This window comes from Rousettus aegyptiacus, unplaced genomic scaffold, assembly GCF_014176215.1.
Source record: "Rousettus aegyptiacus isolate mRouAeg1 unplaced genomic scaffold, mRouAeg1.p scaffold_m13_p_6, whole genome shotgun sequence".
Taxonomy (NCBI): Eukaryota; Metazoa; Chordata; class Mammalia; order Chiroptera; family Pteropodidae; genus Rousettus; species Rousettus aegyptiacus.
The window spans coordinates 1,727,327-1,745,752 of NW_023416309.1; the positions used below are offsets into that span (position 1 = coordinate 1,727,327).

The 18,426-nt window shown below is 45.4% G+C and overlaps 1 protein-coding gene and 1 pseudogene across 12 annotated transcripts in view; both read left to right on the forward strand.

The window, feature by feature from the left end:
- The window catches only part of ARHGAP22 (Rho GTPase activating protein 22), a 184,749-nt gene that overhangs the window by 97,602 nt on the left and 68,721 nt on the right, over positions 1–18,426 (forward strand). Inside the window, exon 4 of one of the 12 annotated variants that reach the window (XM_036222996.1) lies at positions 15,210–15,263. The exons of the other annotated variants lie outside the window; for them this stretch is intronic. Coding sequence (XP_036078889.1) covers positions 15,210–15,238 — 29 coding nt within the window. The 3' untranslated portion in view covers positions 15,239–15,263. Of the gene's footprint in view, positions 1–15,209; positions 15,264–18,426 lie in introns of those variants that run through there. 12 annotated transcript variants of the gene reach the window in all.
- On the forward strand, positions 18,297–18,414 carry LOC118604642 (annotated as a pseudogene).

The following is an 18,426-nucleotide window of genomic DNA, read 5'->3' on the forward strand; positions in this document are numbered from 1 at the left end:
AGGAGTCACTGAAGGCCTCTAAACAAGGGAAAGGTATGGTCATATTTAGCAACAATGAGAAGACTAGATTGGGCATGAGGTAACAAAGGGAGACGAAGAGACTAGTTAGTTGGAGGCCACTTTAATAGAGCAGCAGGCACCAGATGCTCACAAGCAGGAACCAAGCAAGGGCTAGAAGGATTGGGTAGGAGGTAGATGGCTGGGAGACAGGATGGCCAGAGCTGGGGGTGGAGTCCAGGATGACTGCCATGTTACCGAATATACAGAAGGAGAAGTAGTTTGGGGATAAAGTTGACTGGGCCATGTGAGGTCACAGAAGTCCCAGCTAGCAGCTGTGACAACCTGGAAGCAGGGTTTTTCCAGCCCTCAGTTCTACTCTCATGGGGTCCAATGTTCCAGCACTCCCCAACTCAAAGTGGTGCTTATTCTCCTTTCAAGACCAAGTTCAATGGTAAGTTACTCTAGGAAGCTTTTTCAGGCAACACTCCCACATGCTCCCCCAACCTCCACCCCAAATAAGTCTCTTTAATGACAGAGTTCAAAAGCCAGACCCCATACTTACTAGCTACTTGACTGTGGGCGAGTTGCTAACTTCTCTGTGCCTCAGTTGCCTGATACCTACAATGAGGATAATTAGTTTCTATACCATGGCTTAGGGATGAGATACAGGGGTTGGATGTGACTATAAGGGGGAAACAGAGGGAGCCTTATGATGATGGCATAGTTAGGTATCTTGACTGAGGTGATGGTTCCATGAAGCTACACATGTGATAAAATTGCATAGAGCACCCACACTCCCCCTCGCCACACACACACACACACACACACACACACACACACACACGGGTCCATGTAGAGCTGGTAGGATCTGAATCATCTCTGTGGACTGTAGAAGATTGGTTTTCTGTTTTAAATATTGTACTACTGTTACATAAGATGTTAACACTGGGAGGCTGGGTGAAGGATGCACGGACCTCACTATACATTTCTTTGCAATTTCAAAGAAATTATTTCAAAGGAGGACATTTTTTAAAAGTACCTACTTCATAGTGTGTGACATTATGCACCTATATCAGGATAATACCTGGTCTGTGTAATGTACTCAATAAAGTGTAGCAAATATTACAACAAGGTGTCTACTAAATCGAGAGAGGATAAGCTTTAAAGAGTATATTGGTAACATTTTCAAATAATATACTCTGTGCTTTTCTTCAACCACCAGACACTGTTTCAGATAAATTGCCTCTAAATGTAAAACAATGGGTCCAATTGTTTATTGTTTTATCTTTTAAAAAGTATAACAAATATGGTACTTTCTCTAAATTTTGTGACTTTTTGGACACTCTCGTGTATATATTGATTGACAACTGGGCCCATTGTTTCTTAAAGGTGTCTCACCTGAAAATACATTGAGAATATTATTTTAAAACTTGGCCAACATGCTATTTAACTCATTATTTTACATTTTCTGACTTTGCAGACCCCTGCGTGTGGCACTTACCCACCTACAATGACTGTTCACATGTCTGCCCGCCCTTTAGATGGCTTACCTCTCACATATCCCAAACCAGGTGTGATATATGTTTGCTGACTGACAGAATGAAAGGCCACTCATCAAGGGAAACCTGCTAATTCCTTCAAGCGTAATTGATCATGTTCCTGGGGCAGCAGTAGAAATGAGTTTCCTATGCTAACATTTTCTGCAGGACATAAGCAACAAAAGATTCTTAAAGTGATTCGTTGAACCTTTTTTAGAAAGGGAAATGAGAAGGGCACCCTATAATGTATTGGCTCAATCTTCCTGACACCCTGGTAAGTGGACATTATGTACCTGGCACAGATAGAGAAGCCGAGGCACCAAAGATTACTTATCCGAAGTCACACAACTAATACAAGGTGAAGTCCACATCCATCCAGGTGTCACTCTTAGGCTGCCAACAGGAACCCAGGCAGATGCTGGGCCTCACAGCTCTCAGACATGGAGGGGCGCAGACAGAAATTCCTCAGACAGAGATAACACACTGGACAGGAAACTCTGGGGTGATGTGCAGGGGAGAGCATGCTCGGTGCCATCTCAGAACAAAGATGTAGATAAAATTCTTTACAAATGATATCAGCTAGACTAAATCTCTCGATAAATTAGGACTTGGGAAGGAATGTGGCAGGGGATTAATGAATGGGAGATTGGAAGACTCAGGTCACCTCTGGGAAGCCAAGCCCAGGTACAGAGACTTTTCCAACCAGGAGCCTTCAGCTTAGGAACATTCTTAGACACAGGCTGTTCTTTCTATTCAAGGTGTGGTCCATGGACCAGCTGCATCAGCATCACCTGGGGGATTGTTGGAACTATATACTCTAGGGCCCCTCCTGGAACTACTGAAACAGAATCTGTTGTAGCAGTATGTCCTGGGTGATTTGTGTGCATATTCAAATGTGAGAAGCACTTCTTTTGAATGAAACGTCAGTGCTAACCGACTCTAGACTATGGACTTCTTAAGGAGAGGATTACATCTGTGCACTCAGAGCTTGGTGCTTGGTTCTTAAAGGTGCTTGATAAATTAAACCAACATAGTAGCAAAAATTCAAAAGCAGGAAGAGGACTGAAAGTGATCATAAAGAGAGACAAACAATATGAGAAACTGAGTATAGTTCTTAGGCTGCAAACTGAACTGCAAACCAGGGCTGATGACCCCTGAGCTGATTCTAGCTCACAAGACCTATTTTATTTGGCTCGTGAAATATTTTTAAAAGTAAAAGATTTTACCTACAGAAAATAGAAATTTCTATTTGGGCCTGTTTTCTCCATGTAAACAATTAGCAGGAGCTCAAGAATAGCTTCTCCCTTTTAGACAGAGCTTGAATATTCAGTTGGCCAGAATCCCCACCTCTCCCTATTGTCCCACTTCACTCCAACCCATTTTCTCAGTTCATCATACCTGCCTGTTCTCTCTATAAGGGTCTGAGTCTGTGAGCCCTAATGTAGATAATAAAATACTCATAATCGAAGAGGGCTAGAAAATGATAGTTACAATATTGGCAGATTCGTGTGAAACCCCCAGTTCTTTGTCCTGTGGGATTATAATTAAGGATGAGATGTTCAATCACACTATCTGAGATTCAATTCTGGCTCAGTCTCTCCCCCAGGTCTGGGGTCCTGAGCGAGTTACATAATCCTTTAAATTTCAGCCTCTTCATCTGTAAAGTGGCCTCAATAGATGCAGCTCCATGTGCATTAAATGCCGTGCAGGGCTCATGGTTAGTGGTAGCTAATCATTAAGACATTAGTAACTCCAATTACCAGAGCAAAATAATACACAGGAATGCAAGTATGGATTCCCTGCATTTAAAAAATATTAACATTATCAATATTTTCCATAAAAATATATGCAGAATATATAAATTTTAATTCAATGAAGCTAAGTATTTTGTATATTTCAAATTTTAAAATATATACATATTAAAGGCAGTAAGTGAAAATATAGATCTATGAAATATAAACATTAAAAATATTGCTCTTTTAATAGAATTATTAGCAGATGAAATTAATAAAATGTTATTCGTAAATAGCTAATCAAGTCTTTTAAAATTAAGAACATTTTAATAGTAATGAACACTTGAAATAAAATAATACTATTTGATGTTATTTATGAATTATGAGCATATATTTGTGCCCATTTTTTCTAGCTACCAAAAAATTTTTTACTCTCCACTGGTGAGAAGATTGTTCCAAGCTGAATTTCAAGCTAACTCCAAATATTACCCTTTGAGTTCTTCATCTTCAAATAGTCCCATTTTTTATTTGATACTTTAGAGATTTTTTTCTTTACTCCTTTTTGTTGTTGTTGTTGTTGGCAGTTACTACATCTTTTAACTCATCATGAGCTTTAGGTTTATTTCAAAGAAAGAGCTTCTGGTTTGTCTTTATCTTCTCCTAGGCCAGTAGAGATCCTGATGCATCACCAGGAACATTTTCTGGGTTGTTGTGTTTAAATTCACCGGTTTGAAAAGTTTTCGAGTAAGAATAAGGACTTACGTTACAGTAGAGCCACCTGGGTTCTCTTCCTCCTCTGTGGATTATGAAGGAACAGGAAACCTCTTTCTAAACAAGTTTCCCTTTACTGGATCCAAACTTCTACTGCAGCGTATCCTGAATGTAATTTTTATGTGTATATATATATATATATATATATATATATATATATATATATATCACACACACACACACACACACACACACACATGCACACACGCACACACACATATTCACAGTGAAACCTGTATTGCAACATTTTTTACATCACATTCTGGAAGACCAGCACGTTAAAAACTGGGGTTATCATCACTAAAGTGTACCAGATATGAAAGTTCTTCTGAAGGTCAGGGACACCTTCCTGAGTTCCAAGCACACAGCTCTCCCTGATGCTTTACTGCTGACTCAAGTGGGAGGAAACAGAGCTAGGTAGGTGGTGGCAGCTGGGAAAGGAGGGAGGTCATTGGACTGCGTTAAATAATGTCCCCCCATAATGGATACCACCAGGAACCTTAGAATGTGACCTTTTTTGGAAATAGGATGTTTGCTTATGTAATTTGTTAATATGAGGTCATACCAGAGTAGGATGGGCTCTAAATTCAATGACCAGCATTGTTATAACAAGAGGGAAATTTGGACACATAGGCGAGACCACGTGATGATGGAGGAAGATTAGAGTGATACAGCTACAAGCCTGAGAACATCAAGGATTTCTGGGAACACCAGAATTGGTGGGGAGGCCTGGAATAGATCCTTCCCTAGAATCTTCAGAGGTTGGCTCTGCCAACACTTTAACTTCGGACTTCTAGCCTTCAGATCTCTGAAAGAACAAATTTCTGTTGTTTCAAGCCACTTAGTTCATGGTCATCTGTTATGGCACCCTAGGAAACTAATGCAGTCGTGAAGTTGGAAGTAAAGCTGCCAGAGCGACTGGCCCTTCACAGCAGGATATCCAGCCCACAATCTTAGGGGCTGAAACCAAAAAAGCCTAGCAAATTCCTACCCTCCTCCCCTGGTGGGTCCCTCATCCTCCTGTGCTCCTCTGCCCAGTCCCTACATATCCACAGGGCAGCATGCTGCCCCTGCTATGGCACATCATTCGTTCAGCACATGGCTCAGCCTGGTCACTTCCAGGTGCTGCCTGGGATCAAGTAGGAAGAACAGAGCTGCAGGAGGCCAAGAGACCCAAGAAGGAACTGGCTTTTTACTGGCCGTGTATCTCGCCTGAGAAAGTTACCTCATCTTCCTGAGCCTCATTGGATGGTAACAATAACGACCTTGATGGGCCTTGACAGGAGCAGCAGGATATGGCAGTGCCTGGTGTATGGCAGGTACTCAATACATGTGAGAAACTCCTCTCGCCCCAGGGTAGGAATGACTGAGAATACCAGCGTCCTAGAGAGGCCTGCTTGAGGCAGAGCTGGAACACATCCTCAGTAGCAGTGCCTTTCCCTGAGAGGAAGATACCTGGAGAGGGAGGTGGAAGCACCCTTCCTCATAACACATACGGAGACCTCTGACTGAGAAGGGGCATCAGGCAGGAGGCTCCGGTATGTGGTTTTCCGTGTCTGGCACAGAGTGGCGCTCCACAAATAACTGTTGAAGGAATGATGTTGGAGGAGGAAAGAACAATTCACCAGATGTGTCAAAACGCTGTCAGACAAGCCTGCCATGAGAGAGCCTGCCCTGAGGAATGTGCAGAGCACAGGGTTCTTTTCATTTTTTAATTGAGAGAAGCTGACCTTCTTTGTTCTGTGAAGGGTCACTTAAGTGGCCCTCTTGGATATGCAAATGCAAGACAAGTAAGGAGCCAGAGTCCTGGAATCAGTTTGTAACAGGACCTTTTGTGGTGGGTTCTATTTTTTATGTCTGAGTAGCTTGGCAAAGAAGATTGTGCTCTTCGGTTTGCAGCAGACCAGGGATTTGTTGGGACAGTAGGGGAGGAGGAGAAATCGGTGGATTAATTTTTCACAAAGAGCCCAAGTTTTCAGGAAGGAGCGAGATGGACACACCAGCACAGTGTTTTTATACTTCCTTTGGCAAGAAATAAACATTACATCACACCCCAGGACCCAGAAATAAATATTACACTGAAGCAAGGGTTTCATGAAAAGGGGCTATTTCTACATGAGGAGCCCACTGGCATTTTCTAGACTGTGGGATTCTATCTCATTTTTAAAAACACTAGCCAAGACCCACTTGATTTCATGACCACCCCCCCTACCCAATGGGTTGGAGTTCATAGTCTAAAAAGTGCATCTTGGAAATTTGGTTTTAGATCTGTTGTGTGGACCAAGGCCTGGCTGCAGGAAGGATGCTGAGGCCATAAAAGTAGAGGCCTTGGGGGTTAGCGAGCCCCATCCGGTACTGAAAAACAAGGGAGTGAGGAATGGTGGTCCCTGGGAGTTATCAGATGTTAGATAAAGATCCAACTGGGCCATATGAGGCCAACTCACCCTTGCAAATTGTGTGTGTGTGTGTGTGTGTGTGTGTGTGTGTGTGTGTGTGTGTGTGAGAGAGAGAGAGAGAGAGAGAGAGAGAGAGAGAGAGAGAGAGAGAGAGAGAGAGAGAGATTGAGAGAGAGAGAGATCTGACAGAGTGAGTAGGACATGAGGAACTTGTGGACCCTCTTCCCAAGCAGGAAGTCATGTGCTGGGGGCGTGTGTCTCTGGAAAGACTTGATGGCCCTCTCCCTCTCCATGGGGAATATTTCTGTGGTACCCAGCAGCCCATTCCCACACAGCTATAATCTCATTACCACCAACAAGGCTAGCTTGCCCATGCCCACCATCCCGAAGCAGCCAGTACCCTATAGGAGTGACCAGGTAAGAAAATCCACAGTCATACCCCAGGTCCTGCCTTATCTGGCAGGAAACCCTCTAGACTGAGCAGAATGCTGAGGCCTGGGCAGAATTGCTTCCACAGCAAAACCCTGGGGAACAGGGACTTCACCCATCCCAGCATCTGCGCTTCAGTCACAGCCAATGCCAGCTTCTGCTCAGCAGACTGCTGAGCATCAGGATGGGACAGGCGTGGCTTAGACACTTGCCCACCAGAACAAGAAATTGGAAGCTGGATCATCCTGTGTTTTCTCCTTGCGTGACTAGGTGGCAGCAGCAAGCACACGGTGCTCCTGCCTTCCTGTGGACTCTGGGGTTGCACCTCTCTTCTCCCAAGGCTGAAGTTCTCACAGCCTGGAGGTTGTTGGGCACTTACTATATTTCAGGCTCTTTTCTTGGCTTTTCTTAGTGTCCCAGTTATTCCTAATCACACTTCAGAAACTTCAGCTACAGTCATTGTCCCTTTGAAGGACTGAGGATCTTTCAAGACGGCAAAATTGGAATTCAATTTAGACAGCTTTGGCTTTGGTTTCAGTCAAGGCAATATGGTGGCAAAACACAAGTTTAGGTATAAAATGGCCCAGCTTCCCTTCACAGCATCTCATCCTTCTGAACCCCAGGGTAGTAGCTTATTCCCTCACAGTAAGACAGGTCACATGACTGCACTCTGGACAATGGAATGTGGGTGGGAGTGTTGATGTAGGCCTAATCTTTGGCCCTAAAACTCCTTGAGATCACCCTACTCTCTCTTTTTCTATCTGACAAAGCAGATGGAAAGTTTTCAGAAGAGGATGCTGAGGTCCTAGGAGGAGCCTGAGCCCCTGAGTGACTTTGTGGAACAGAGCCCCTTGTCTCCTCTCTTTCAGGCTGACCTACATCATTAGATGGTGACATAAACGAGAAAGAATCTTTATAGGGTTAAATGTCCTGAGCTTTTGCAGTTTGTTACAGCAGTGAACATCAATTGGCTTACTATTGTGCCCGTTTCCTTATCTGTGACATGGGGTTATCAACGCTCAGTCTTAGGGTTGTGGTGCCTGTGACATATAATGTGTATAAATATATGTATGTAAACCACTAAACCTGGGGGCTGGCACATTGCCAATACTCAAAGACTTACTGGGTAAACAGGTCTTTCCCTTGTGCTTTCAGCAGCTGCGGCTACAGTAATGACAATAGCAAAGAAGACTGGTTAACCCTGAGTTCACACTGCCCTCACCTAAGTGGAGCAGGTGGGCCTGCCTCATGGTAGAGGGTCTCATTGTGGCATGTGGGGATGCTGGGAGCCTTCAAAGGTACACAGGTCCTATCTATGCAAATGCTTTGCCCACTGAATTTTCTCTATAACTGCAAAAACAGTGCATTAGGGCAATACTTGTAAGTGGACTGCTGAGCTGTGGGGATCCCAAATACTGAAAGTGAGATGTAAGAGTCACCTTGGAGCCAGACACCTCAGTTCAAATCCTGTCTCTTCCACTTTCTAGCTGTAGGATCCCAGGTAAGTCATTCAGCACTCTCTGCCTCATTTTCCCCATCAGTAAAATAGGGATTGAATAGGACTCTTGTGGGAAGTAATGAGTTACATGTAGAATGTTAAGAACAGTGCTTGGCACACAACTGATGCCCAATATGTGTTTCTTTTATTACTGAAGCAAATCTTCCACTCAGAGCAGCTGAAACTGCCTCCTGCCCCTCCAGTGCATGGAAAGGCCCACTGAAGCTACTGGAAAGTGCCCTGTTTCCCTCCCTTCCTCTGGGAACTGCTGCTGCAGCAGCCATCCTAGTCTCTGGCTGGCAGGAAGAAAAAGTCCTCAGGGCCATGGCTGTGGCCCCCTGTGTTTTCCCATGATGCATTTCTCCTAGGGGTGGGGGAGGAAAGAAAGGCAGGCAAAAAGAGCAGGTGGGGGCAGGGGTGAGGAGAGAAAGGACAATGGGCTTTGTAAAATCCCTCTCTGGGCAATCCGGCCAAGTTCAATGGCTTCAGGCCACATGAACAGCAAGAAAAATGTGGCCCAGGAATTTCTCCCCAATGATTCCTCTTGTCTTTCTCTGTGGGAATTTGGAGCGGCAGACACATTCCTTCCATGAACAACATCCACAGCAGCTGAAGATCCATTGGCCTGAGCTGGGGAACCCAGCTGGCTATGTACCTCTAGGGCACTGCCCTTAGTCCCCTCCTCCTTGAGGAGTGGACATGGCAAATGTGGGGGAGAGTGGGCTCTCACTGACAGACCTCAGAGCCCTCTCCGTCAGAGACTAACTGACCCCTCCCAGGCACTGCATGCCCTTCTCATGAGCCAACTGTCCAAACAGTTTGTATATCTGCTTTTCACCCCAGTCTGTCACCCAGAAGCAGAAACTAGACATCTTAGAGATGGGAATTTATTTTTTTCCTAAGCCTAGTACTTCCCAACTTAAGAGGAAACAATTTCCCAATGCTCCACATTTCTTTAAAACAGAGGGCTGCAAACTATGTCAAGCCCAGAGGCCAAATCTGGCTCACTACCTGCTTTGGTAAATAAAGTTTTATTGAAACACAGACACACACATTCATTTATATATTGTCTGTGGCTGATTTCACAGTGCAAGGGTCGAGTTGGGTAGTTGACTGTATGGCACAGAAAACTTAAATATGTTTATTATTGGCCCCTAGAAAAAGTTTACCAACTCCTGATTTAAAATAGAATGTATTACATTCACTTATTTACTTAGTACTCCTATATTACTCCACAAAGGATTTGATATGGCTTCTAATGAGAAAATTTAGAATAAAATAAAAATATTAATTTAAAAAAATGAAGGACTTGAGAAAATGCAAATAACAGCAGAAAAGCAAAATCAGGAAGCAAAGCATAAATACGAAGGCCTACTTCAGGACCTTAGCACTTGCCAAAGCCATACCTTAAATTTTTCCTGATCTTCCCGGCAGCCAATAGAAAAAGAGAAATCAGACTTAAGTCTACTTAAGAGAAAGGGAAAGTATACTGGTTCTTATGGGATCCATAGCACAAGCAGTGTGAGCTTGGTTCAAACAGACTCTACTTTTCCCATAGTTATATACTTTATTAAAAAAAAAAAAATGAGTGCGTAAAGCGAAGAACAACTACAATGCCATTGATGGGGAGAGGGGTGCCAGTTAACATGTTTAACCAGATACCTAAATCCAGATCACCTGGTTTTCAAGGCACTGTGGCAAAGTGCACAAAACATATTTTGAGAGATGGTTGAAAGGCCCCTTTTTTGCTTATCATTTCTGTAGGTCTATTTGTTTTAGAGTGAAAACTGAAGTTGACTGGATGTAGCCCCAACTTGTCACTATCTCATGTTTCAGGGCCTGACACATAGTACACTTTTAAGAAATAATTGATACGGAGTGGATCTAGCCCTTCTGGACTTTGAATTGTTCATGAAAAATGAGGAGGTTGTATTAAAATGTTTAGTCTCTTCTACTTCCAGAAGGTCTATGTATCTATGGTGTTGTTCATATAGTGTATACACACTGGATTTCAGCCAAACTCCTAACACAGATCAGAACTGTGATGGGAGGAGTGATTGATGGAGGGGGAGGCAGGCCCAGATAGAGACCCTCAACTCCAGGAGGCAGGAGGTAGGAAGGAACAGGCTGGTCATTAGGAAGGTGACCTCTGGTGGATCAGACTGCCCAGATTCCAGAAGAGGATCTTTTACCTACCAGCTATGTGACTTTAAGAGCTCACATAACCTGGGCAAGTGTCTACATTCTCACTTGTAAAATGAGTGTGATGACATGTGACCATCATGGGGCTGTTGTAAAAATTAAATGAGAGAATGCCTGTGAGGTACTAGTGCTAAAATCATGTAGCCTTATAATAAGGGGCCTACGAACTGGCTTTATTACTCTCATCTTCAAGAAGCTCTGTCTGCCAGATGCCAGGGCTCACAGGAAGCAGACAACAGAAAAGCTGACAGAACAATGAGCTTCATGTGGCCTTCCTGCCAGATACTGTCCAACAAGGCACAGAGTTGTTGTTGTTGTTGTTGTTGTTGTTTAACTACAAGTCTCACCTACAGCTATGACTTAGACCCATGGGACATTGAATTCATCACTAAGTTCTGTCCCTTCTGCCTCCAAAATATCTCCCATAGAGTCTTTAAGGGCAGAGGCTCTGAAGCAAGATGGCTGGCTCCACTCTGAGCTTGACCATTCCTTAGCTGTGTGAGCTTATGCAAATGCAAATTACTTCACCTCTCTGTGCTTCAGTGTTCTCTTTAAAGTGGAAATAATGATGATACTATATGCATAGTTTAGTCAAGCTCAGCCTGGCAAACTGTCAGGGCTAGGTTGTATTAACTATTAGTATTATGTATTACTCCTCATGTTTTAATTTTGTTACTGCATAACAAAACATCCCAAAGCTTAGTGACTTAAACATTTTATTTGCTCACTGTTCTGCTATGTGGGCAGGTCCGGGAAGGAAAGTTCTGCTTTGCTCTATGTGTATCAGCTGTAGGATCCACTCCCAGGGTAGCCTCAGTCACATGGCTGGAAGAAGTGGTTGCTGGCCTGGATCTCAGTTCTCCATGTGATCTCTCCACATTGCTAGGTTGAGTTTCCCAGTTACAGTGATCTCACAGTCCTACTGCTCACAAGGTGGTGGCTTTCCTTGGAAAACAGCAGCTGGAGCTGCCAAGCCCAGAACTAGCCCAGCATCACTTCTGCCACCTTCTGTTTGTTAAAGCCAGTCACAGGGCAACCCAGATTTAAAGGGACAGAACAACATGGGGCAACAGAATTAGGGAAGTGTATATCTCTGGGGCTCTCACAGTCTTGCCTGGCCTCCATCTCTGATCTGCTGTGTTCGAGACCCATCTCTCACCTGGCTTATCCCTTTTGTTTCCTGTCTTTCTCCCTGCTCCCGGTCACCCCCTTCCAGTCCCTACTTAACTCTAGCACCAGGCTGACCAGTCAGAATCACAGGCTGCATCATATCTCCTATCTTAAATGCCTTGTGCTTTGCCTTACCCCAGAACTAAGTTCCTAAACATAACAACACTGACCATTGGAGGACCATTCCTATGCCATTCCTCAAAGCGCTGAACTCCTCACATCTTTGTTTCAACTCTCACCTCAAAGACCTCTCCTCTGTCACTGAGTCACTGTCCCTGGAGCTCCCAGGGTGCCCTCCAGACCTCCCCAGAGCTCAGGCTCTGGGGCTTTCTTAGGTATTCAGTTGTATTCCGTCATCATGTGGTACATGAATGAATAAATGAATGAAAGAATGAGTGAATGATCATCATAACCCTCAAAGCTACACCTGTGACTAAGATGCCACGTTCCCATTTCTACCTTTACCTTGAGCTGCCCAGGCCTGAGCTCACACCTTGAGACGGTACCATGAGGGCCTTGAGTATGTCTTGGGAAGAGCAACCAGACTCCTGGAGAAGAACAACAAGGCTAGGTCATGAGCCTCTTAAGCAAATCCCTGAATGGCCTGGGGCATATCTGGAAGGGCCAGGATCCCAGCAGTAGCAGTAGCCTCCCTAGGAACAACTGCGTACCCTCACTATCAAACTTGGGGTCTCCCAGAGAAATGGAATAAAGCAGCAGGAGGTAGAGATCTGGGTGGCTGGGGGTAGCCTGTGTCCCACACAGCCTTTGCCCTCCAACGTTGGCATTCAGAACTCATCTTAGAGTCCATTGCTCCCACCCATGGTTCTGGCTCTGCATTCCTGTGGCCCGCAGGATGTTGTCCTTCTACCTCAGGAAGATGTCTCAGAGGCCCCCACTTCCCTAGTTACTCTTCTGGAGTAGAGTGGCTAGAGCCTTACAGTACTGACTGACCCTGACATTTTGGCTCAATTCAAGATGGTTTGGGGTCATGGTCAAATTCAGGGGCAGAGCTATATTCAGAGAATTTGATTTTTTCAGGCAAATTTCATGCTCAGTATGTGCTTTTCTAGTTGCAGCCTACGACTCTATGCCTAACTGGGGAAATGCCATCCACCCATCTCTCTATTCATCCATCAATCTACCAACCCATCTATCCATCCATCCACCCACCCATCGTCCATCTTGGCTCTGCCCTTACCACTTTATTTAACTTGGACAAGTCTCTTCACCTCCCTGAGTTTTAGTTGCTGCATCTATGAATCAAATCTAATGGCATCTGCCTCAGGGGTTTGTCCATTTTGAATTCCCTGGCCTATGGTGAGGAACATAAAATGAACTTTATTTTTCTTCCCTCTTGAGGAATAGACACATAACTAGAAAACTATAAAAGACAATATATAATCAGGAATTAAAGAGCGTGAAAGCAAAGGCAATGATAGCAGAAGCTCTTGCCTTGCTTTCTATCTCCTAAAATGCCCTGAGAGTTGATATTTAAATCCACTTTGAAAAGTCGAGTATCCCAAAATATATTTGAACAGTTCAGTGAGAGTGCTGACCCTCTATAATAGGCTCATTTGAAATGATCCCGCTTTGCTACTTCCTCTTAGAAAGATAAACAACAGCCCACAGTGACCGCTGTGATGTTTTCTTTTAAATCTTCCTTTCCAAATGTAGGACTTGGCCGTTGAACAATCACCCGGGGGCTGGCTCCCCACACAGGCTCTCCCTGAATGCAGGGAGCCCTAGCTTGGAATTCCTGGGGCCTCATTAAGCCCGTTGTGACTAAGTCATCTTGCCTGATGCTGAAACTGTTTAAAATGACTTGGCAGCAACTAGAAGTCAGGTCTCTTTGTTTTTTCTCAGTTACTCCCTCTTTGTAACCCCCGCTTGCATGTCACGAAGTGAAAACATCTCACTTTCTGGATCTAGTGCAGGACAACCCTCTCTATCCCTGAAGAAACTTCACCCTGGTTTTCTGGAGAATTAAAGGAGAGGGAGGCAGAAATCTGCCTTCTGTTGTTAATCTCTTCTTTGAATAAGACTTAACTCCTGGGAAAACCTCTTCCCTACTCCAAGTCATTCTTTCTTCCCTTCCTCCCTCAGCTCCATTTAACTCTTCTGTTCCATGCTGCAGGCAGTTTCTGCCTCTAACCTGGCCTTGCCTCTGCTCTGCCCCTGGACTACTGCTGTTTTCCCAAGATGGTAAGGGAGTGGGATGGAAGGGAGAAAATCCCAGTCCAGAAAAGTCTATCAGACATTGACCACAGCCCTGTTTTAGGGGCAGGAAGAAATCCTAGGCACTAGAGTAGAGGAATAAGAAAGAACCTAGTATTAAGAATACTAGTCTGTGACAGATGCAAAATAATTTCTCTCATTTGATTGCTTAATTATACAATAATATGTAAATGTATCTTCCTTTTAAGAAATTAGACCTCTATATGAACACTAAAATCTATTCATACCCACTGTCAATCCATTCTTGTCACTTATGGTCTCCCCAGAGGGAAGCACTCTTGGTTTCCTGTTTCCTTCCCATGCATTTTTCTAGACCCTGGTGGCTAGAGCAGGGCCCAGCATCGAGTGAGCACTATAGGAATATTTTGTGGGCGTGTGTTTTACATAAGTGCCATAAATCTATAGATCTTGAGCATTCAGCTCCAGTTCCCTCCTTTATGATAGTATTTAATTTTATGAAAATGCTAGTGTAGTTCATAATCCTTTTACTTATGAACAGCCTTGTACAGGTTTTCCTGAGCATATAGGCAAGCATTTCTGTGGGGAACATACTGAGAAATGGAATTGCTTGGCCCCGGGGTATTAGCATTTCTAGTTTTAATAAGCAGCTCACATATTATCTTCCAAAGTGATTGCACTGAAACACACCCTCACGACAAAAGCACCCATTTGCCCAAATCCTCACCAACACTTGATGATGATGATAGTTCACACTTACAAAGCACTTAGCAACACTCCAGTTGTGTTCTAAGTTTTATATATATATACGGTTACTCCTTGAACAAGATGGGGGTTAGGGCACCTAGTCCCACACAGTTGAATATTTGTTTATAACTTCTGATTCCCCAAAACTTAACTAATAGCCTATTGCTGACCAAAGCCTTACTGATAACATAGAGTCGATTAACACATATTTTTATGTTATGTATATATATATATATGCTGTATTCTTACATTAAAGCTAGAGAAAAGAACGTGTTATTAAGAAAAGCATAAGGAAAACATATTTACAACACTGTATGGATTTATTGAAAAAATCCATGTATAAGTGGAGCCACACAACTATGCATCTCAACTCATGTAATCCTCACGATCCGATGAAGCAGTTCAATTACTCTCTCGGTTTTAGAGATGTGGAAACAGACCACAAAGTGTTTAAATAACTTGATACTACCAAACCCTTTAATTTATGCTAAAAGACATCTGAAACGGTGTTGTTTCTCTCACTTTTCAGGTGAAGAAACAGTCTCAGACAGGAAGTGACTTATCCTACGTCACATAGTCCATATGTAGCCCAGCCAGGTTTGGAGGTAGCCTGGGCACTCTATTTTTCGGCTACTGCATAGTTGTGAATTGGGAAAATGAGAGAAGTCATCCATGAGATCAGAGGATGGGGGAGGGGAGCGCCGCCGCTGCACAGCGAGGTAACCTTTCTATGCGATCTCCGCGGAGAGGTCTGGTCAGTGTCTCTCCTACCGCTTACTTGGTTGGCTCCCCGGGGGCAGAGGGCGCAGAGACCGCGCCGTCTCGCACAGCGCCCCCTGGCAGTCACTCACGAGCGCGCAGCTCAGCGCCCCCGGGGTAACCCGCCGCGGGGAGGGCGCTCGCGAGGGCAGGGAGCCGCGCGGGGCCGCCCCGGCGCACGGAGATAAAAGGGGACTGGCGGCGCGGCTGGCGCGATCTGCGCTTTCTCTTGTTGATTAGCACGGTCTGCCGCGAGCAGAGATGCCCGCGGCGCGGGGCCAGGACAGAGCGTGAGCGAGAGGGAAGCCGGGACGGCGGCTCCGCACGCAGTCCTGCGCCCGGCTGGGCACTGCCCGCGGGATACCGGCCGCAGGAGGCGGGGGTGCCAGCAGCAGGCGGTGCAGCTGCCATGGGGCTGTGCTGCTGCAAGGACTGGAGGGGACACCTGCGAGCTCCCAAAGGTAACTCTCGGGTGCACATGTGTGTGTTGGGCTCGGGACCTCTGCGCTCCCGTGCGGGGCGGCGCGCGCCGCCCGCTCCCTCCAGCTGCGGCTGGGAGCTGCCAGCTGTTCCTTGGGGACTTGTATGCCAGTTTTCCAGAGCCGCCTGACACCTGCTTCAGCCGTGGAAAGGGCTCAGTTAGAGTTTCTGAACTTTGGAGTGCGCATCCTCTTGCTCCCGGGTGCCGGCTGGGGTTTGGAGCCCAGCCCAGGGCGGGAGAGGAGCGGTGCGGAGCGGATTGTGGGCGCCGGCTTCAGGTCCTCCAAGTTCACGGCTGGGGCCCCCAACGCCCCGCCCTGCCCCGCCCGAAGGTCCTCTGCAGAGGTAGCTGGACCAGCTCCGGGCACCGCCTGTGCGGCTCAACCACCCGAGAGTGAAGCCATTCATTCTCTCCTGCCGCTGTCACAAACTTGGACCCTGACCCAAACGGGCCCTGACTCAGTTTTCAAAAAATCGCGGTGGAACCTGCGAGGGGAGCTGCTTGTGGAATGCAGCGGCTGGGAGAGAGCTCCAAGCCGAGAAACAACACAGAACTTTGGTGTCCGCCTGAGGTCCGACTTCCTCAGGCAGTGGTCCTTACGAGTTAACCCTTAACTGAAAAGGTCCCTGTTGATTTTCAGAAACATAGCAGGCCATCTCTATACTACAGCGCTTCCAAAACTTGCCTGACCCTAAAACTCACCTGCCCCCTGGCCCTTATTAAACATTCAAATCTCGGACCCCACCCTGACTGGACAGGCTCTGTCGAAGGGCCGGTGTAGCTGTGACTGCTGTGACCAGGTGAGCTGGGAAATCGTGCCTGTAAACTAAAAGGTCAGGCTTTACCAGAATGAGTGCCAGGTCCTTGTTCAAAGTATATTTTGGATACAGATAAATAAAAGGTATGAATATGTAAAGCAGCTTGAAGGGCTCTTGTCCAGGTGATAATAATGCTACCACAAATGTACAGGTTTGTTTCACAAGGAGTTTGAGGTGGCTTATAACACATATAATAAATAAATACAAAAAAAACCTAAAGAGGACCCTACATTCAAACAGGACACGTGGAGCAGAGAGAATAGAGCCCAGTTAATCTGGCTATAAGAAAGATGCTGTCTGTGGTTGAGCCTCTTTGCAGCCAAAACCAAACAAGAAATGTGAATAGTTGCATGGTTCTCATTGCCCCCAGAGCAACAGTTTTCTCAGCATTTGATTTGGAAAAGAAAAAAAAAAATTCCATGTGGGGTGTCATGTTTGGAGGGGACTGAGAGCAGGCCTGTTTGGCTGTTCTGGTAGGGACTCAGAGAGCAGGATCTTGCTGCATGCTGACTGAGGACATGTCAGGGCCCAGAGCAAAGCAGGAAGGATTTCACTGGTGGGCTGGCAGGGCTGGAGCAGCTTTTGTCTTTCCTGACCCTTCCTCAGTAAACAAGGCAGTGGGTGGAGCCTGAGTCCCAGAAGTAAGGGTGGATTTGCAAGGCCTTGGTTAGGAAGAGTACACACTTAATTTGCAGCCCTGGAAGGGAGTCAGGGGCTGTGGACATCAGGTTATACTGATCCAGGTGAAGAACAGGCCTAGTGTAGGAGTGTTTCCCAGTTTGCCCCCATCCTCCCACCACCTCAAGGCACAGCTGGCTACAGCAGCCTGGGAGCAGAGACCCAGCCTAACAGGCTCATGGGGTCCTGCAATCTGTGTAAATTAGCATAACTGGCCAAGTCTGGGACTTGTGATTAGAGGAGTTAGGGAACACTGTGGTGGTGCCAGAGTGCACTTGCCCTGTTCAGAGCTGGCGGCCAGCCACTGCTAGTCAGGAAGAATAGTCTATGGTTCAAGGAAGGCAGCCGTTTGGTTTACTTAATGTAAAATCTCCAAATGTTTAGATGTTGCCTCATTTAACAGATTTGAGCTCATGGTGGCCAGTCTGGCTAGGCAGTGGACAGTTTGGACCATTGTTCAAAATTTGTTCTGCCATAACCTTAGAAATGGTGAGTTATCAAAGTTGGAAAGGTTTTTTGCTGCAGGACTTCTCAGAGCCTTTAAGACTTTGGTATAAGAGTATATCTTCATGTCAGGTAAATTGTAGATACAGTCTCCAAACCTTTGCCCAGGGAGCCAGCTTTTCATAGAGCAGCTCATATCTTGGGACACATTTGGAAAAATGTAGCTTTAGACATTAACCTATTCTGTTATCACGGCAGTGACACAGTACGTCTGTTTCCAAGGGGCCTATGTGTATATGTTTTGTGTTTAGCTGTTACAAGCTGTAGAAGGAATTTTCTGACTTTCCAGACTAGAAATGTGTATATGTGCTTCATTTGAGAAAAGATCAAAAGAGAGCCCACCAGTTATTGATATAATTTAAATTTTCTCAAGGTAGTCTATGTCCATCCTACCCTGAACAAGCCTGATCCCATCTGATCTCAGAAGCTAAGCAGGGTTGGCCTGGTTAGTACTTGGATGGGAGACCACCTAGGAAGACCAAGTGCTGTAGGTGTAAAAAATAAAA